Raw genomic sequence first — 22,133 nt, 5'->3', positions numbered from 1 at the left:
GTGGACGGCAGCGTGGACGCGGAAAACCGTTACTCGCCCACCCCAGCAGCAGCCAACACGCCGTGACTGCCATGCTGCCACGTGCCAAATTCAGCAATCGCCGTTTTAAGAAAGCATCGGTTAAAAAAAGGAGGCAACAGGTGATAAAATAATTGCGCCAACAACATTTAGTGATTTCGCCAAATGCATGACCGTAATCTATTCGCCTTTATTCGTCAGGTGTTAAAACGTGCAACACGTCACGAACGCATCTTTCACTAATGCCTAAAATAATGTGACTCTCAACACCCAACCTCAAAAGGAGGGGGGCGAGGCGAAGCTAGCCGGGGACGCGGCACGTTGGCCACTCAACCGTCGCACACGTTGAAAAACATAAGAACTCATTGGTGAACCTGCAACAGCATGGTGCAGTAAATGGTAACCAAGCCTTTCCCTTTTCTCTAACGCGACGAATTACATTTCAAGGCACTAAGTGTAGCTGGAGATATGAATCAAGGCTGAATAATGCAGGGTAGCGGTACTGTGTCAGGACAGTGAGAGATATGGGAGCGTGGACATTTGTGTTGTGCTGCAATGTGTGGGGTACACGGTGAAATGTTGTGTGCAGCATTGTTTTGTATGCCGGTTTGTTTTGATCCGTGTGCATGAGGCAGTACCTGTGACGGTGTAGGTGGTGTGTGTGTGTGCATGCTGTGATCTGTGTGTGGGTACCTGTGACGGTGTAGGTGGTGTGTGTGCATGCTGTGACCTGTGTGGGGGTACCTGTGGCGGTGTAGGTGTCGAGCTGGACCGAGACGGAGGGGTAGAGTTACGCGTGGTTCCGCCCCCGGACATGATTTCTTCTGTTATATCTTTGCCCCCTTGTGTTGGATCTCTGATTCGAATCTATAGAAAAATGCAACAACTACATCAGCTACTGGCTCACAGCTGCGTTCACACAACTGCAGAGATGAAGCTTCATCAACGGGCGCTCACACACCAAATGCCCCGGCACAGATTAAAAAAAAAGGGCTGCCCCCCCACCACCCACTCTGCGGGTGCATCCCCACCGAATTAATGCAAATTGTGTGGCACCGCGAGCATTACATCCTGCACGGCTGGTACAGTCACTGGATGGGGCTGGTTTACAGCCAGTCCTTCTAACAAAGCCACACCACACAAGAACCAACAACCACCCCCCACATCAATCAGAGCAACTCCGCGACCTCCCTCTGCGTTCCCTGCAACCCACCCAGAAAATAGCGCCCCAAGGAATGCAACTCTCACCCTCCCCCTCCCCCCAACTGTCGCAACTCAATGCTGCGTTTCAACCGCGACAGCACGCGGGCCCGCTCATCATCGCACTGTAAATCCTGCCTGCGGCATTCCTTTTTCGGCATGGCATTCCTAACCAAGCACCTCGTTTAATCCGAATTCCCAATAAGTTAATGGGCATGCGAACATTGCCGCGTTCCATGCGTAAATGTGCGCGTGCACATCATTACAACCGTACTCGTGCCATCTACACGCGCCCCCGTGCCAATGGGCGCCTGGCACTCCCATCCCATCGTAACACGACGTGACCATCTGTCGCACAGTAACGCAAGATTACTTTGGGCTATGTCGTAATTAAGATCACACGAATCAACACGTTAGAGAGAACAGCACCCCTTTCTTCATTTAACCCAAGACAATCGCATGCGTGGCGTAAAAACACCATACTTTCCCGAGGGCATATCAAGCATTCATACAAACACTCGCACAGTAAATGGCAATAGCAGAAAGACGCGGATTCTTTCCAACCTCACAAACCGCCGTACAATGCGTTAAGGCCGTTCTAATTACCATGACGCGAGGCCTACATTTACACGTTAAGAGTACGTCGGTTGTTTGGCGTGACAAACATTACAGGTAACAAGGCCATCACTCGGGGGCCAATTGCCAATTTAATCCCAGCACGACGCAGGCAGGGGACCACCACTTTGATGTCGTGAGCATGACGGCGCTTTTAGTTGCGAGCGTGCAGGCAAACACAGCCTCCCCCACAGCGGAGTTGCGGAACCCAGGACGATGATTAGTGGGAACATGCCTCCATCCAGACCAATCACCGTTAGCGAGCCTGAAGCTGGCCCGAAAAAATTACAGTTTAATACGAATTGTACTGTATGGCTGGCTGTTCCCAACAGTGGGAGCGTTCAAGGCAGCACGAGCAATTTCGGAAGTTGAAAGCCCTTGCTGGGTTGACGAAGCCGAGTGCCCCCACTGTTCACTCCCGTGGGCTCCAAGAGCCGAGTGGAGACGTAACGTTGTCCCGGCTCCAAGTTTGCCATTAATTTCGTTATGGTAAATATATTTTGGTCTTTTTTTTCTTTCAACCTACCAATTCCTCCACAATTGCACATGCTTGGAATGTGGACGAGCGGCAAGAATGGCCTCCAGTTGAGTGACCCCCCACCCCCCCCCTTAAGTGAGAGCACCGCAAATGTCTCGCAATCCCTGCGGACAGCGAGGCTGCAAAACTACTTCGGATTGTCTACATCCATTGGGAAATCGCCCAGCCACACGATGTCAATTGTAAAAATTAGATGGTCAAAAATATATTGAATACGCAAAGATTTGCAATGCATGTGCAAAAGCTCTCAAAACTTACCCAGACCACCACAGCTCAAAAAACTTGAAGTGGTGGGGCACATTGTCTGAGGCTGCCCCAACTCAAAGAGTTGCAAACATGTGGCTGTCCCAACAAGCAGCAATTAAACCAATGGAGACCAGTTTCACCCTCATTAGGCCGCACCAGTGCAGTAGTCATCCATGTAAAACTATAAACTATTTTTATTTTATCAGTTAAGGCCCCACTGAGCTATGCAGCAATGTGTCAGAAGCGACCTGGCTACAATTGATATTTCAACGAAGTGACTTATCACGTGGAAATGTATAGCAGCCAAATACTCTTAGGGCATGTTTCTAAATGTGAAGGGGAAAAACCGGAGGACACGGAGAAAAATCCACACGACCAGAGGGAGAACATGCAAACTCCAAATATTCAAGCGTCAGGGTCAGGATGACACTCATGACCTCCTGTATACCAGGTGTTATATGCCTCTGGGAGTCCCGTACAAGACTTACCTTTCCACTCCGGGACCCATTAGCTTGCCTAAAAGGCAACAATTGTGTAAGTTCCATGTTCCAATGGAGGCGGAGAGTCTCTTTCATAATTCGAAAAACGACTGTTAAAGAATATTTTATAGACCCCAAAGGGATGATGGGCTGGTGTCAACCCACCCCAAAACCTTGCGATTGCAGGGCATCTCGCTTCAGCGCTGGCGCACTTGGCCAGAATGTGAAGTAGTGAAAGGGCCCAACGTGTACATGGCACCCGACTCCCAAACAGAGACCTACGCGACGTGCCCCGGCGACCCGAATGCGTGACGTCTGTACCTGCTTTCTCTCCCGCTTCATCTGCGATGCCATGGCATTTTGCTGCTGCTGTTGTTGCTGCTGCTGTTGCTGCTGCTGTTGCTGCTGCTGTTGCTGCTGCGCGTGGGAGATGGGCACAAAGGGCGGCTGCTGCAGACTATAGGGCGGCACGGCCTGCGCGGCCGCTCCGGAGTAGAATGTGTTGCCTGCACAGCCAGAAACACGCACGCACGCACACAGGAGCGCGCACACACGGGCGGGAGGAGAACGGTCAGTGAGTGCGCCGAAGGGCTCCTCTCAAGAAGAGGAACTACACAATGACACCGGTCTGTCACAGAACTGGACAGCAAGGGTGGCAGTACAGTACGGTAAGAAATTACAGTATGGGATTCTTTGGTTTAGTACGGTATGATCTTACGCTAAGATACTTTTTCATCAGGTACGGCAAGTATGCAATTTTTTCGTATCCTTGTCATACAAACAAAGGTGATCAATTATTTACAAGCTAAAGCTTCTGAAATTCTGATATTCTCCTCTCGTCTTTAAAGGCGGCTATATTAATTAACACATCAGTTATCAAAAACTAAAACCTCAGGCAAGATTCCTTTTCAAACTTCGACTTACCATTGATAGCCAATTGGATCATTGCATTGTGAAAGCATGACAGAGTGAAATGCCTTAGAGGTGTCTTCATTCAGCAGCGGATGAATTAATGGGCAGTGGTGATTTACATTATTTGAACTTGTGACTGGTTTTAAGGTGACCTTGCTCGACTGTTTCCCACTTTCTAAATTGCAAACGTTCCATAATCCATGCGTTCCTCTTCCTGTGTCTCAAGTGTAATATTCAAAGGCATATTACAGCGAGACACATGCCACAGCATGTGATACACACCACGCTGGTCAGTGCTTTGAGCTATGGATGCCAATCAGCCAACAGAAACTCTGATTAATGGCTGCTTCGCGACTCAAAAGTACTGTACCGACAAGCAAGCGAGTGGTTAAAACGACCCCGGTAAACACAAGCGTGACTCTCTACAGATTAAATGTGCACAAGCACTAGGTCACAGTGCACTGGGGGTTTAAGTTCCACAACCGCAGGATGGAGCAACACGTCCGACCTCAAGTGAGCAACAACCAGTGGACAATAACACGGCAAACTGTAGGAAACCGAACACTTGCGTACAATTCCTACATTTCACAATTAAAAGTCACAGATTCCCCTGCTCAACTGGGTAGAGACAGTGGTCTCATCTCCTGTTTACATCCCCAAGCCAGTGGTGAACATTTCACATTCCTATGATGGGGAGCAAGACTGTCCACAGGCACCGCCCTACTCAAACCATAAGGTGGTTCTCTCACTTTATTAACTGCCTCTGGAGGATTGAGGGGATGGGTCACCCCCCCCCCAAACCAGGATTTGGACTCGAAACCTGACTGCAAGCCACTGAGCCACCACCACTAAGGTTACACGTGGCGGGGGGGCGGCTTGAATAACGGATAAAAGTAAGGACGTTAACAAAGCACCCGATTAGCCATTGTTATGGTAAAGAAACAGGTCAAAGAAGTCAACCCGCATGTTTCCTACCCCCTCCTACATTACTCTCTCGAGCCCCCCCCCCCCCCTCACTCACCACCGGCCGCATTGCCACAATGCCTCACATTGGCATCAGCACGAGGCGCACAGCCCACAAGCCCCAGAGCGAGCGAGAGCGGTCGATGACTTCCACGTGCACAATGTGCACACAAACGCAACAAAATTCCAAGCATTCCACAAGGGGCACTGGGCAGTCAGAGCCACCCCACCCCCCAGAGCACAGTGGGGGAAGAGAAATCTCCACAATGGGAGAACCACCATAGAGGACAAATTCATGGGAATACAGGCACAAACCAAAAACAGCGCCACCCCATTTATGCAAACGGTGTATTCATTTTATTGAGATATACAACAGCAGAAGCATGCTTCTTGTTTTAGATGCGTCGGAAGCATTGTTCCGTAACCGCTTTTGAATATGTCCTCAACTCAACTTTAGACAGACCTCATCAACAGTCCAACACAGCTTTGTCCGTGTATAAAAAATGACTTGTCCGCTTTAAAACCGCCGGTTAATTGTGGCGGCTATCAGATGCCCACATATGCCCTTCCATTAACTCAAATAGCCGCACCCAGCAGAGGCAGCCAGCAAGACCTGCTTCAACTCGACAGACAGGCGAGACAAGCAGCCATTTCAACTCCGGATTAATCAATGTCCCTGGCCGCCAACTCAAATATCACTCGCCAGGCAGGAGGAATACTTTTACCGGCCTTATACGTGCTCTAATAAACCCTGAAAAGTTGTTTGTAGTGGGCAGTGGCCAACACAAAAGTTACATTTTCCTAGGGTTGCCAGTTCGTCTAAATCTGGCGAGCCCATGACTGGCCCCATCCATGCGTGTCACACGACGGCTTCGTTGACTCTAAATCATGAGTCAAGCCGCCTCCACGGAGTTTGCAAGATCAACTCTGCTCGTGCCGTGGCGTTTTGCAATAGCTTTTCCCGCAGATCTCCCATTGCAACATGGACGCCGGGCCCTCGGCTGGTTATATATATACACGTTTGCGCGATTCTAAAACACCGCAAGTACGGTGCACGATTCACACGTTCAGATGTAAGAATATCATCTTCAAGCCTCGACGCCATCAGTGTTTTTATTGAGGATCCGCAGCCAGACTTATCAGACTAGTTTCGCCCTGCGCGCGTGCATGGCCAACACTTCCACGCATACAGAAAAATAAATCCCAGAGTCAAAAGCAACCAACATTACCTTACTATACAAAAAATACCAAATCCATTAAATTTGGGCCTAGATGTTGAACTGTTCAACGTCAAAAGCGAGTACTTAGTTGCGTATTTTGCGTGGTAGAATATCCCACATCAATGTACTGTACCGAGCATTCCGGCACGTGCCAGCACGAAACCAAAACAGCCAGTACAGTTACACAGTATTGTCTCGTTATTCACGAGGGATACGTTCAAGAGATGTTCGTGAATAGCAAATTTCGCAGATACTGGTCTACGAATATCGTACTCGCAACATCTGCAGACGCTTCTAAAGTTTAGAGAAGTTCTTTATCTCACTTTCTCTCTCATCATCACTTTCTCTCTCATCATCACTTTCTCTCTCATCATCACTTTCTCTCTAATCATCACTTTCTCTCTCATCATCACTTTCTCTCTCATCATCACTTTCTCTCTCATCATCACTTTCGCTCAATGCAGTGGTCGTGTAAAGTTCCAGATGCGATTCGCGAATAGACAAAATCGCGAACAGCAAATTCGTGAATAACGAGGCAATACTGTACCGACTTCCAGTTCATTTAACAGAGGGGCCAACGCGCAATAACGCAGCAGCTAAACGGCCTGGTTTGCCAGCCCCGTCGCCATTACGAAACCAGACCATTACGAAAGACCGATCTAGCCAGACGCCACCACTACCGTACTGGTTTTGTCCACATCCATGCTGACCGCCAAGTGTTTTTTTTTTTCAACTGCAGCAATAACAAGGCCAGAATGCAGCAGCAGGAATCCAGCAGCGAAGGCCGAGTGGGTGCGTGCTTTGAAGCGGCTCAACACTTTGATGCGGCGAAGGCTACAAGACGAGGGCTCCGAAGGTCACTCGCTTCCCCCTACCCGCCCCCTCTTGCCACGTGGCGGACTGCATGCGATACACGCATGTTGCACACTTTATCGCCAAGCAATGTGTGCGGGTGTGCAAACTCTTTTGGCTCGTGTCAGCTCATCGATGTGTACCAGTGTGGAATACCAGGCTCAGTCTCAACACTACAGAGCACTGTGGAGGGCTCAAACCGCCAGGAAAAAGCTGACCCAAGATAAACAGTTCCTAAGATTAAGATAAGCAACTCCACCGATGTTCACGTTCATAAATGCTTCTAAATATTATAACCGACACAAACTGGGTATTTGCAACTGGGGGCGTATATATTTGGTGCCACATGCCACGGTGTGCAGCAGGGGGATATTCGTCTTCGGAAATGCAGACTTCATCGGCAAGTCGGCGGTGAAGTCGAGAGCGGCCGATGGGAAGTGGAGAGAACTCATCCGTGGCCTTACATCCCATAGGGGATGAATAGGAATAACCAACTCTTAGAGTGGCTGTTTACATTCATGTGGCCACCTTCTAAACAATCCCGAACCACTTTGAGCCACAACTGCCCTGTGTTGAGTGAATACGAACGATGAGCCCAAGCACAGTTCGCCACAATTGACGCTTTCGCTTCGGTGGTAGTCATTTAGACGTAATTATGGGATAAAATTAAAATTCACACTTGATATGAAAAAACACCAACTGTCCTGCACGCTGCAACCGGGTTTCTAAAGCCTCTCAATTGCATTTGATGCCATGTTTGCATTTGTTTAGCTTAATGCATGGGCACTCCCTGCTGAAATAAACAATATCCATCTAAATCTACCTATTCCAACAGAATTATCCAATTCAATCCACCGCTCGATGAAGGCATCTCCACCATTCACAACCGCGCGCTGCGTTCCATCTCATGCCCGATTTACGGCTCCATCACTCCAGTTAGTGCGCCAGGACTTCGACATCGTCTGGTTGGCGCAATCCATTAGGAGTTTTGTCCCACAGAACCCCATCACATCTTGCTCAACGATGAAAATTCAGTCGGGCAACTTTTCTTGCTCCCTACTGCATGGGGGGGGGGGGGGATTCCCAATCGTGTTTCTTTCAGGAAGTCAGAGGAGTGTGCGCAACTTTCAGTAATCCTTCGGGCGTGCCTTTGACAATCAATGTAAATCCCTTTCACATTTCTAGAGGTTAAAAAAAGTCACCGAGGACAAATACAAGAGCCCACAACGTCGACTACAATGTATTACCCTGACCCAGAAGCTACCAGTGGTGTGCAATCGGGAGGGGCGTGCACAGGACTGAGTTTGTTTTCAAGGCGTTGAATAAAATTACCACCGAGCAAGCATGCTTTATTAATTTCATGAGTTAAATCCGAACCGGTCCAACAACTGCCGCCACTGATGAGAGGTGTGGGGGGGGGGCTGCCATCCAACAGTGGAATGACAGAGCTGTGAACTAACAAACTATCAGCTACACAGTGTTTATTCAGTCTCCCCAGCCCCGCCCACAAAAACACGTTCAGGGTTGCACGTCAACAAGACATAAAAAGCAGCATTACCACCGATGCCACACATTGTCCTGCACCTCTCGATTAGCACGGCGGTTGGCTACACACGATGCGAAAGTTCAACGAACATACACACATCTCTGTTCTGACGAATGCTCAGGCAAGCAAAGCTGCAATACAAGCTCAACTCAACTGCCACAATCATTCCAGAGAACAGACTAAAAAAACACACACAAGGCTGGGAGAGCAAGCGCCTACGTAAACCATGTCACTGCTCCCAGTCCATTACTCACGGACGGCGGACCGACCCACCTACATGCCGTCTTCATCGCGGCCCCGCACGGCAAGCCGGACACCCAGGCAGGGCGCGGAGCGGTGCGGCCCAATGCAGGCAGCGCAGCAAAGGCAACCGACGCGCAATCCTCTGACGTGCCGCGCACTTTCTAACGCCGTAAGCAGTCGCGGGCACAGCAGATTGCGGGCATCCGCAGGGGAGGGGGGAGGGCGAACGTCACGTGGTGGCGGCGGCGCCAACGGGAGAGTAAAATACGCGCCGAGGGCCGAGGAGGATGAGGGGGGGGGGGCTGTAACTCGAGCGGCCGCTGTTGCCGCGGATCCTTTCGGTGAATTTCGCCACGGCGGCGTGTCGACACTGGGGGCGGCCGCGCTGCCTCGTCAGCCGATTTGCGCTCCCCATGCCAAAATTCTGGTTAATGTGTAACACATGCCCGCGCACGCCTCGCATATCCAGCAGAGGCCCCCGGCCCAGCTCAGTGCTGCCTCGCCCCACCCCCAGCCAATAGAGTTGCGCAAGCCAAGTGTCAGGACGCCCCCGTGTACAGTAGCGTGGACTTCTGGCACTGGGCGCTCTCTCGCGGTTAGCCGCGTACGGTGGGAAGCCGCGTACGGTGTTGGGGCGGCAAACGGTGGTGGCGGGCGCGGGTCACACGAGCTTCCCTTACCTGGCCCCTGACAAGCCCCCCCCCCTTTCCCGCTGCTCCCGCGGACCCACAGCTGGGACCCAAATAGAGAGTCGTGTGCCGCCAACGCCGCCCACGGCACGCACGGAGAGCACTTGTTTGGGGAATAAGGACCCAACCAAAGTTTGCCCGTGGCTGTGACCGATTTAAAAAAATATCCCACTTATTAAATTATGAGTTAAAACAGCTCTGGCATATCTGTTTAAAAAATCGACAGACTGCGCGCCTCTCCATTCCCTCTTTTGCACTATCCTGAGTAACACCACGTGGCTCGCATCGACACTGTATCAATCTCCCCCACGATCAAGATGTCATCTTGCCGCTGACGCCACCACATCCCACCAAAGCCTTTTGGCACTCCCCCGCCGACGTACAAATGGCAACAAAAACATGCACCGCAGGGTTTTGTCAATCAGTACAAATTTAAACGTATAAGTGAAATTTAATACTACTTGTACAGTTTTAAGACGCCCATCTAATTATGAACTAAACATTCGCCCGTCGGTGTAGAAAAAACAATGACGCAAATAAACGGAGGTCGTGGAAGGAGACGTTACTGCCCGTTTGTTTTGTTGGCTGTCCAAACATAGGCTGTCTCGACAATAAACACTGCACAACACAAGCTGACCACGTGCTTGACAGGACGACTCACGTGAACACATGCAAGTCAGCTGATGCAGAGGAGAAGAACGCTTCACCAGTCACACATCCAAACAGCGCACGGGACACTCAGACAGCACGCAGCCAACAGGGCAAGGAACGTACCACCAATAATCGTGCCGGCTTCAATCCTAGAAATTGTGTTGTTTTAACCTGCCCGAACTCGACTTCTGTGAAGAGCTTTATCTCATCAGATTTCTCCAGTATAAATAAATATTCCGATTCTGAATCCCCAATTTTTTTTTACTTTGTTCACACTCATCCATTGAGATCAAGACCTGTTGAGGATTCACTGTTGTTTGCACGTTATACATTTTACTGTGAGTTTAAGCAAGTCGGGAGCATCCTCCATCTCTGAGCATGGGAACATAACCCAATCAAGCATTTAGAAAAGCGACAATTCAATGACACTGTCCAGGTCTATAACATTTCAGGGAAACTCTTGCAATGAACAAAGGACCTATATTGTCACCCAATTTAACCGGAAGCAAGCTTGGTTGAATGTAACGTTTTATGAACGCTGTAAACCCTCCACAGTTTCCCATTCTGTCCTGTGTGTTTATGCCTTCAGCTATATGCACACTGTAACGCTGAAATTCAACTCGCATGCCCGTCTCGAGCACTGCAAGTATCGATGCTTAACCACTTTGTTTCAAGCATTTTAAGCTTCACGGCAGCGTGCAGATTAGCGACACTACCACATGACCTTAACATGTTGGGGCCTCTGCAGCTAAACTGGGGAAAACCCAGAGGCTGTGGTCAAATGGTGTCAAACTATCAGTTGGTTACTCTCTCTGCTCTGGGCCAAAATTAAACCGATCTTCTACCAGTGTTCGGGGATACCGTATTATAAAGTAGCATCAGAATGCGTCGATGAAACCCCAATTGTGTGACGAACGATACACGCAAAAAATCGCTTGGCTAGGAATCGATAATATTATTTATGATTACGGCAAAGTTTGCACAAATACAATCATTTAACCGGAATGCCTGGATTGACTGGCACGGCAAAGGGGAGTGAGTGGGGGGGGCAATGTGACTGGGTCCTAACAAGAGAGGCAAAAACACACAGGACGCATAAGGACAAAACAATGAGGGACACTATTGGAACCTCATTTTCCAGTAAAAAATATAATTGGTTTTTTACCCTTCTATCTGGCAACAAAACTGACCTTTTTTTTTTACAAGGAGTCATGTTTGCATAGACCACAATACCTGCAGCCATAATGCAAACAAAAAACATAACTCTGATAATATATGCACTGTCCTTGAAGTTGATTGGTCCACACCCGAGACAGCTTTCCTTAGAGCCTAGTCTCACATGGGTTGGACCAGATGACGCCAAAAGGCGCACAACTCAAAGACAATGCACCATCAGAGTATGAGAGCTCGGGGTAAGCATTTACACCATTGGAACCTCATTTGCCAGTAAAAAATATAATTGTTTTTTTTACCCTTCTTGGCCAATCACCAATCAACTTCAAGGACAGTGCATATATTATGTTTTTTGTTTGCATAATGGCTGCAGGTATTGTGGTCTATGCAAACATGACTCCTTGTAAAAAAAGGTGTCAGTTTTGTTGCCAGATAGAAGGGTAAAAAAACAACTATCATATTTTTTACTGACAAATGAGGTTCCAATAGTGTAAATGCTTACCCCGAGCTCTCATACTCTGATGGTGCATTGTCTTTGAGTTGTGCGCTTTTGGCGTCATCTGGTCCAACCCATGTGAGACTAGGCTCTAAGGAAAGCTGTCTCGGGTGTGGACCAATCAACTTCAAGAACAGTGCATATATTATCAGTTATGTTTTTTGTTTGCATTATGGCTGCAGGTATTGTGGTCTATGCAAACATGACTCCTTGTAAAAAAAGGTGTCAGTTTTGTTGCCAAATAGAAGGGTAAAAAACCAAATATCAATGAGGGACACTCTTTAAGAGACGGTACAAAATCTGTGAGAGAGATGGGACAAGATTGTACAGAATATGCAATGACGCACAGCACAAAATGTTATGCAAAACCCGCATTACAGACAACACGAGGATCAAATAGGTGGTGGTCCAAAGGAGGCATCGCATACGCATGATGCACACTGCGAGAAGGCAGCACCCACCTTGCGGTGAACTCAGACTGCCTGGAGATGGCGGAAATGCTAAGGGGCCGCTGTGCAGCGACAGCATGACCCTTATTTTTTATTGTAAGCAACTTGAGAGGTTTATGCGATGTGCAATGATTAATAGTAGCCTAACAATCATTGTTTTTACCAGGTAAGCTATGTAGCTCTTTTTCAGAAGCGACCAGGCCACAAATGATAGCTCAACTTAGTGACTTTTCATGTGGAAATGTATAGCAGCCAAACACTCTAAAGGCATGATGTCGATTCTAAATGTGGAAGGAAAAACCAGAGGACCTGGAGAAAATCAACACAACCACAGGGAGAACATGCAAACTCCAAACATACAGGCATCAGGATCGAAATCAAACACACGACCTCATGTATATCAGGTGAGGTACTTAACATCTCGCTACCGTGGCACCGAATCATCTATATAACGTCGCCAAAAATTATCATTCACTATCATGTGAAAAAACGCAATTTGATGCAAGAATCGAATCGCTGTGCCCTATCAACACGATCAATCAAATCACCAGGAGGTCCAATTGTTTTAAAACAGAGGTTCTCAACCTTTCAGTTGCAGTGATATTTTCAGGGATCCTGAGTTTCCATGCCCTTCGTTTTTGGATAAAATGCTTGGAAATATAACTTATAAATATAAAAATAACTTTCACAAAAAAAGTTTGGCTTCCTACACGTGAATGGCACAAACAAGTTTTGCTTCCTACGCGTAAAAGTGCGTCTTGGCGCACACGTTCATTCTATGGCTGGGAGGCGTTTTAAAATAGCCCCTGAAGGTTTGTTTTTAGGTTCGGCAAAAAATAGATATGCAGATATCTCTTGGGCATAGGCGGACAGCAAGACAGGCTGGAAAAGAAGGTCGTTAGGGAACATCTATATAAAAAAGAGACATTTGTGAATGTGTGATTGTTCGAAAGGTTTAGCATACTTCCCAAAATGCAACAAACTTGAAATTTGGCATGTGGGTAGCTTCCAGACTGTACACAGTAATGGATATATTTCGCAGGGCAAGTGAGCGGTGACAATCACATCTGTGATGTCACTCGAATGCAGCAGCGTCACGCATCCCCCCCCCCCACCCTCCGCGTAGGCCGTGTATTAATCCAAGACAAGAATCCCAGTCTCGGGCGAAGCCGGGTAGTAAAGCTAGTTCTTTATATTTCTTAAGCCAATTGTGGTGAAAAAAACTGGCCTCTGGAGCACGTAGCAAGCCCACGACGCAGTCAGTTTCATCAAAGAGCAGACGAAGCACCTTTTGAGTAAAATCCACATAAGTTTGCATCTTCGCAAAATGCAGATACAACAGCAGTGATGTACAGCCCTTCACTCCCCTGCCGGATCAGGGGGGCCTCCCCCCTACGCCGTGCGCGGGTCATGGGGATTGTTTTGACGCGAGTAGACGCCCATCATTGCTGGGTTGGTGAACGCCCCAGGTGCAAACATGGGAGCATAGTAGTACAGTGTAATAATGGGCCTTGCTGCACTGGACGTAGCCCCACGGTTAACGTGCAACGATGACCAGCACTCAAAGTTGAGGAACTGGGCGCTCCTCATAAAATGCACGTCCTGTGATTTCCAGATTGCAATCTTCACGTACAGTAGACCCCTCTGCTATGCACAAAGCGGCGTAGCCGTCTTAATCTAATATTGCACGGCTCAGCTTTGAAGAAACTCCCTTCCCCGCCTCTTCTGGTCTTGCCAGCTTCATACAACTGCACATTTCTCGCCCTGCTGCTGCCGCTGATTCGCATTGTGGAAGGACAGCCTCACTTAATTGTGACATAAAAAAAACACCAGACGCGTATCAAAGGTTGTTACGGGAGGTCTCCGAGGCAAAGGTACAGAGATAATCTTCAGAATTTCATTTCAGGACTGTTCGAGGCGCAAAGCCCTTTCCAAGCTCACGGGCTGATGTGTGTGACGTGTGTGCGTATGTGCTGGGGTCACTGTGATGTGTCTGCGTATGTGCTGGGTCACTGTGACCCGTTTTAGGAGTCGGTGAGTAAACATCATTTTCGTTCGCCCCGCGAGGCTTCTGGACTTTGTAGTGCATTGCCGCGATGCTGCAATGCAGCTAAAATGTTATTGCGCTGAAAATGTGGCACTGAACTTTTGTCTTGCAGTCTCTGCAGGTAAATTAAGATTTTAAAAAACCAGTGAGGTCTAATGTGCAAAGGCACTTTCTTGAATTCACACGGTCCTCCAGAAAGCAATTTGTGAATCATTAAATTGTCTATATTAAGGTGTGCCGCACTCTCAAGCGCAGTTTGCATTGTGTTGTGGAAACCGGAAAAATGCTTCGAGGAAAATCCAAATTGCTCCGAATATCCATTTACCGCGCTTAACAACGGAGTAGAAGCCAATTAAAAGGCTGCGTGAATAAAAAGCGGTGGCAAATCAATGCCAAGTTACACTGGCAACTGGGTAGTCCCATGTGCGGTGGTTCATGTGTGTAACGCCCATCTTTAAAGGGGGGGGCCGACGGGTCGGGTGGAGGTATAGTAGGTCGGCTGCAAACTTACCTGCACGTTCTCAATATTATCCTCATGCGCGAGACCTCAGGCTTCCTCTCGCGTGGAAATACTCAATGAGGAGATTGACACAGAAGCTCAAAGCAATATCCTTTCTGAAATGGGTATTGTTTTTAATACAGACGTGTGTGTATATGCCCCGAGTTCATTTCCCGGCCAAGACGAATGCAAGTAGCGAGTGATATCAACCCACACTGACCAGCATGGAGAAGTAACCATTGTTGCGTATTTCCCCAGGAAAGCCACACCGAGTCCAAACAACTATTGTCAAGGAGGGTCTGACAATAACAGTGAGATGTTTAGCCAAAAACAATGATATTGTATGTGTTTTAGCGTCGGGAGGAAGACCGTGTAGAACAGGGGCTGAAATAAACTCCACGCAGAAAGACGCCCGAGTCATGAATCGAACCCCGATGTATTTCTTGCTGCAGGTCACAAGTGTTATCACTGGCAAATCCCTACTGCACTTTAAAGGCAATCCATCATGACCTGCACAGGTAGAGTGGCCGTCATCCAGCAGTCAAATGATAAATGGATATACATTACCATGAGTTCGCTACGCATGTTTCATCATGCATACGTGGTGTACCAACCCCCACCCTCCCTCGGCGTGTGGGTTGGACGGTGGAAGCCCCCCCCCCACCCCGAGGCTGCGTGCGGTCGCTCTCACCGTACGGGTACTCCGTGCCGTGCCCCGGACCGGAGAAGAGCGCTGACGCAGTGCCCGCCGGCTGCACCGGGTACTGCGGCGTCTGGTTCACGTACGGCGGGCGGAACTGCACGCAGGACACAGAGCGAAAAGGTGGAGGGCAAGGCGCCATTAAGGGAAATGCGCGGTGACGTGCCACGGCAGCGACGGACACCGCAGCCGACAAAAGCAGAGTGCGCCGTACACCCCTCCACACCGTCACCGTTCCGATGACGTCTGCAGGTTGCCGGGTGGGGTCCCGTTCACCACCGAATCTCAGAACGTGCAAGCGGCTCGGCGTTAATTTTCTTCAGAAGCGTAGTAGCGCCGTTGTTTTTGAAGACATTGTACTTACTGCAGAGAACTGTAGCGGCACGACCGTACTCTACAACTGCTGGCGTCAAACTGTGGCACATGCCCCCAACCCCCCCTCCCTTGTGGGAGCCTCAGTACCGAATAGGTTTTTTAATTTAAGAATTATTCCAATTCAGTCCCGATGACCGATGACGCACACGCACATCATCGGAACGGGTGAAGTGGCGCGTGTCCGTGGGGTCCGCACTCTGCGGCCGGGAGAGCTGCCCGGGACCCTGATGGAGGAGTGCCTGCAAGAGCCTTGGCTTTCTCCGCATGGGACGCAATGTGCCGCAGGGAGACAGATTCTCACGGCACAGCCCGGGTGTCTGGATCTCCCATTCTCAGGCAACTGTTACCTTGCACTCCCTTGATATTCAATTATATCTCTAATGGTGGTCACAGCCCTGCGTCTTACTTCCCATCTATGCTTTTACAAATTCCTCCCCCTGCAATCCGCACATCCGTGCCGCAAATAGAACTACCCTCTCTTTTGCAATCGCTCACCAACCTCTGCTCGATCAGAGGTTTTGTTCCCTGCTGTGGTATCTAGTTGGCCAGTGAATACAACTCGACCACTCGACTGGGACGAGACCGAATGCTACACACCCAAAAATGCTTCATGTCGTTGCATTGCACCATAATCTACACCGACTTATATTTTATATCAACATCGAATTAATTACCGTTATTATTTTGCCCAAACAATGTTTATTCTGGGTCGCCTTGCAGTGAACGGAGATAGCATTGTAGTATTGTGGCACCGCATTGTATTGTACCACCGTGGCGGCCGCGAGAGCGCACGGAGAGAGACGTGTCGCAAAACCACCGATAGCGACACATTGAGCAAAGGTCCACACACACCAGAGCGCAGGCACGCAGCTCGACAAAGCTCCCTTCTCGTACGTATGTTGAACGTCTTTCGCACCGTACATAGCCAACCGTGTTAATTGGAGCGATTCACGCAATTAATATCAACACAGCCCACGGATTAGTGAATGAGTGTTGCCCAGTGAGGTAATTCTACCGCATTTCCCCAACTGGTTATTCATTCATCGGGATTATTCTGTACAGTCTGTGTGGAAAGCACTCTGGAAGGTTGGCGTGCAGCACTGAAATCACAATGTCCGTTTTGCACGATCCCTTCCATATGCTGTGCCTTAACAAAACTTAACATTCAACTATTCTACCGTCAACTTGAGTTTGCGATTAAGAACGTAAGTGTTGTTTCTCCCAATTAAGTTAATTCACAAAAATGTGCTCACTCTTCACAATTTAATAAAATAGCAAAAAAACAGAACCACTGAGCAATAAATGGCCACTTACATGAAGTGTCACGTTTAAAATGGCTGAGTGGACCTAGGGGAGGCCCAGAACCGGTTCCAATAATCGTCATTGGTGTTGGTGTCCGTGAGCAGGAATCGAACTCGGGTCACCAGGTTCATAGCACGGCACACTAACCACTACACTTCCACTCCCCCACATATTGATCTCACAGACACGCACAACTTTGTTAATCTCTCACCGTCCGTCCAACTTTCACAGAATCTAGTTGCAAGTCCCATCGTACAGCGTCCAGCGAGGCCTCATTCTTACCTTAAGAATTTAGGGGCACCGAGGTATTTCACCGAGGCATCTATGACCTTTGACCTCAGGTCAGATAAAGTGTCGCTGCATGCTAACGCACCATCACTTGAGTGCCGTCTGCTGGACAAAGTGTGCTACCGAGTCCGTGCAATGCCACTGGCTATACCAGTACCAGCGGCAGGCCAATCTCTGTGGGCAGACACTCCCTTTGTCAGTGGGGCAGGCAAGTGGCGGGCGTGTGTGACAAGTATCTGTTGCAGATCAGGAATGTATGTAGAACGTCTTTCACAGCATACGTAGCCACCTGTGCTAATCGGACGTGCGGGGGACGGACATACCCCCATCCACAGGATGTGCTCCACTCTCCATTGAAATATAAAGTGGGATCTAAGGTGGAGCCCATGAGGGATTACTACACGAGGCCTTCCTCTGATGTGCGCGTCCTATTTGCATGGATGGATGACTTTCACATGGGAACAATATATTTAACAAATTGGAGGTGCCCGGGTGATTTGGAGAGAGCAGTGGTTCTCGTTTAACTTTGCTGGGGGGGTGGGGGCTGATGGGACACCAAGGTCAACAAGCACGTTCCGAATGAAGAGTGCCACACAACTGTCAGGTCTCCAGCATCGTCGACAGGACCTCGTTCTTTTCAGTAACTCAATTGAGGTAACTCCACGCTCAGAAACAAAAACACCGTTAACATCCGCCATCCGCGAGTGAAAAGCAGGGTCGGTCAACACAGGAGGCGGCAAAGAAGTCCAAACAAGTTGGAATCGAGCAATTAAAACGTTACTCGACCAGCTGACACCGCAGCCGAGTAGAAGACATCCAGAAGTTGCTTTCGGTGGCCACGCCGCAGAAGTCGACAGAGCACCTCGGTGCCGCACGGCTCAACTGCGAAACCCAACGCCCCGTCCCTCCCGAGCCACGACGACGCGACACCAGGCAACGTCAACCAAACGCAGCAAACTTCGTCAGCTGAGAGCACGGCAACCGCTCCTACTTATAGGTTTACCAGAAGCGGCCAGCTTGCATTACTAAACCAATGATGATGTTGCTCCTTGTTTACGAGTTTAAATTCCTACGGCTCAATTAACCTGGAGGTTTATTTTTTTATACCCACCGCCCCACCTCTACATTAGGGAGTGGCGCGGTTCAGGGATGCTCCTCGATTTGAGATGGCACAAAGCAAAATCATCGCCCCTCACTGCCAGACTCACTCCCCACTCACAAGCTGGCTTTCAGTTGCGTTGTGCCACACGAGCAGTTTACACCAGGGGGTAAGCGTCCTCCGAGTGTGCGAGACACGATGCGACGCGAGGCGCTTTTCAGTTGCTGGGGCAATTAAGCGCCACATAAATGCAAATCGTAACATTATTATACAAGTACCCAAGGTGGTATTAATACTTGGTCTGATTTGGGTTCTTCGAGAAATGAAGAGTTCCCTGGCTCGTCCTGCAGAGACATTATCAAAGATCCACGCCGCCCGCTTCACAGCGGACGTTAAAGATCCCGTACAGCGATATTCAGAAACAGTAGGCCATGCGTCACTATTTTTCATGTTGCCAGGTAAGGCTCACCGAGCTACATAAACTCTTTTTCAGAAGCCACCTGGCCACAAATGATAGCTCAACAAAGTGGCTTATCACGTGGAAATGTATAGCAGTCAAATTCTCTAAACGCATGTTTCTGATTACAACCAGCTTCTACCAGGATCACCAGCAAAACTTCATGGTACTCGAATCGTAAATGTTGTGGGATTACTCTCCAACACACAAGTGTGCTGAACTAGTAACTAATTGGCACGTTTTGTGCACGTGATAAACCTTTCTAACTGGCTGTCGGGTGAAGGGTTTCACGTCATATTTATATTTAAGCCATCTAACCCAAAAAAAAACCTTTGTTATGAATAATATTGGTCATGAAAGCCTCCTACGTGTTAAGCAGCTTTATTATTAACGTGCACCACAGTACCTTGCGCATTTGCCGCGTCCTTTCCAGGCCTCACCCAAGATCGTCTGGTGGGCACGGGGGAATCTTAGGCACGGCTATACATAGAAGGGTTCTTGTGGGAAGCGTCTCACCTGCTTAACGGGGGAGGAGAGGCTGGAAAGAGGTGGCCCTTAACTCTTTTTTCACAGGTCAATCGATAAAATATATTTTTAAGAGGATAAAAATAAAGGGAATCGATAGGCGGCTATTTAAAAAAAAACTCTTCCTCCCGACTATAGATTAAGATGGTAACCATATATAGACGGGGGGTGGGGTGGGAATGGAAAAACATTTTCAAGAGACGTTGATGAAAATTTGAAACGAGTCAAAAATGCTATATACAGCAGAACTTTATCTGATCAATTCCATGGTGGCTGTGTGGTTTTATATTGTTGATGGTGACCTATTAATGAACACACATTGCTATTGGATGACAGCCAAAGTCGACTTTAAATGGTGAAATTTTACTGCAATTGTTTTTGCTGGAAACAAAGGTGTCGTCTACGTCGGCCCGGGTAACACACGGCACCGGGGAAGTAAAAGTTTGCATTCGGGTCTGCAACACGGATAAACTTTGGTTCACACCACGCTTGAAAAGTGTCCCTGAAACCCCAGCGACACTTGCTCTCATCTTGCCAAACGTCACCCCCCCCTGACACAGGAGCAGAGCCGATGAATGGCCTGATCCTCTATTTCATCTAATGTCAATTTTGGGCTTCTAAGATTCCTCGGGCTGCATCCAGTAACTGAAGACGCTTGCTGTATATAACCCTGTCGAGTGTTTTGGTCACTACAGGTGTGTTTTCCCAAAACAAAGACCCCCCCGTATCGCCTATAACAGACTGTTGGGGAAAGTGCTGTTACCGAGCATCTATGAAGGCCGACAGCACACACGGGAGTGGGGGGTGGACAGCACCACGCCCGGCCACCTTTGTCTCCCCAGTGGTGATGTTCACGCACCACACCAGGTACTCATTGGAGGCAGAGTCGACCTAGGGTAGATAATCGTCATTGGTGTTGGCCGTGAGTAGAAATCTACCTCGGATCGCTGGGTTCCGAGCGCAGGGCGCTAACCGTTACACACTGCTGCTCCCCACACACAGACACGGTACTCCATAACTACATCAGGATCGACCTCCCCGCAAACCTGTTATCCCCAATTGCCTTTCCATGACGCAATCCTCGCCCGTGCGCACACACGACTCACTCGAGCGCTGCTCCCGACGCCCCTTGCTCGGGAGCCTCTGGAGGCAACATCCGCTAACTCGAGGTGCGTCTCACTTAACGAGCACTCTTACTACAAAAATGTACGATTTAACGAGAATTCGCTATCCAGGTGATCCCCGACTTATGACGGCTCGACTTGCGATCCCCTACTCGTATCTACTACCGCTAACGGCTGCTACTGACGAGTCTGCACATGTCATGTGCTAAGCATCGCCACGCTCGTCGCCAGATGGCACTGCTTTGTATTTCCAACGTATGCATATGTACAGTATAGCCCATCTGTCTGAAGCTGCGCCTTGAGCGAACGCATATCTTTCGCAACGCCCTTCACTTTTTAGCAAATTTTCTTCACATTTTCAAAGATTTGCCTATCGCTTTGTCTTAGAAGAGGAAATGTGATGCACGAGCAGAAAAGTACTAAAGGATTTTCAAATGTGTTTGTGTTTACTTAAATGTTTGAAAAAGTTATTTTAAGCTACAATAGATGTTTGTTAGGGTTATTTTTATTCATTTTCGTGGTCAATTTTAGTGTTTTTATGGTATGAAATGGCTTTCCAGGAACGGAACCCCAATGTATAATATTGTACCTATGGGAGATGAGGGCTCGACTTACGACCGTTGTCCAGGAACCAATTCGGTCGTAGGTGCGTGGGGGGGGGGGTCACCTGTATCATGACCAATTGGAATCTCGACCAATTTGTTCACAAAACAAATGTTCGCGTAAACAAGCGATCGACAGCGTCCCATGGTGGCCGGGGGGGGGCGGCACCGTGGCCCGCAGATATGTTTACCAGCTGTGCTGCCTGCATGCGTGTCATTCGCCATGTGGGGGGGGGGCCTCGTGGTGGCACTGTCATGGGTGGGTGGGGGAGGCGTAACCCTGTCCCCCCCCGCCTCCAGTAACCCATTCACCCCCTCCGCAACGGGTAAGCCTGTCCCCCCCCCCGCCTCCAGTAACCCATTCACCCCCTCCGCCAACTCTGTCACGCCCCCCCCCCCACTACGGAACAACCCCCCCCACCCGGAGCTACGACCACAAGGGCCTATCCCAACCACTCCCTATCAATCCCTCTTGCTCTACCGTAATCAAAACTACACCACCGCTTACAATAAACAAAGTATTATTTGGGTCTTCTGGTACGTTCACGTAAATAGCTTCAAAGAAAATAACAAAAAAGCACGACGTTTCAATCGCAACAGAAGCGATCGTCATCAGGAAAAAGGGGTTAGCCTCTAAAGGCAAACTGTTTATAAAGGTTTAAAACGGGCAGGGTAGCTAATGTTAATGTCAGGTATGTTGCTGCTAGAGGTGATGGTCGTAGTGGGTAGTGATGGTGGTGGGCTTCCCCTAATTAAAGGGCTGCCAGGTCTAAAGTGTAAACATTACAGACAGTTATGACTCTGCAAACTACGCTGTGTCTGCAG

The 22,133-nt window shown here is 48.9% G+C and overlaps 1 protein-coding gene across 12 annotated transcripts in view; it reads right to left on the bottom strand.

The window, feature by feature from the left end:
• EIF4G1 (eukaryotic translation initiation factor 4 gamma 1) overlaps positions 1–22,133 on the bottom strand; it is a 132,973-nt gene that overhangs the window by 37,345 nt on the left and 73,495 nt on the right. For 11 of the 12 annotated variants that reach the window (XM_061566333.1, XM_061566332.1, XM_061566331.1 and 8 more), the window contains 3 exons: positions 15,528–15,633; positions 3,418–3,602; positions 763–885 (listed from right to left, as the gene is read on the bottom strand). In XM_061566333.1, the coding sequence (XP_061422317.1) occupies positions 763–885; positions 3,418–3,602; positions 15,528–15,633 (414 nt within the window). Of the gene's footprint in view, positions 1–762; positions 886–3,417; positions 3,603–8,862; positions 9,003–15,527; positions 15,634–22,133 lie in introns of those variants that run through there. The other variant, XM_061566343.1, reaches the window with a different exon arrangement.

Source organism: Lethenteron reissneri, chromosome 36 (genome assembly GCF_015708825.2).
Source record: "Lethenteron reissneri isolate LAM-NWPU_2019-01 chromosome 36, ASM1570882v1, whole genome shotgun sequence".
NCBI classification, from domain to species: Eukaryota; Metazoa; Chordata; class Hyperoartia; order Petromyzontiformes; family Petromyzontidae; genus Lethenteron; species Lethenteron reissneri.
The sequence above is the reverse complement of the archived record's forward strand: the minus strand, read 5'-3'. Positions and strand labels throughout refer to the sequence as shown.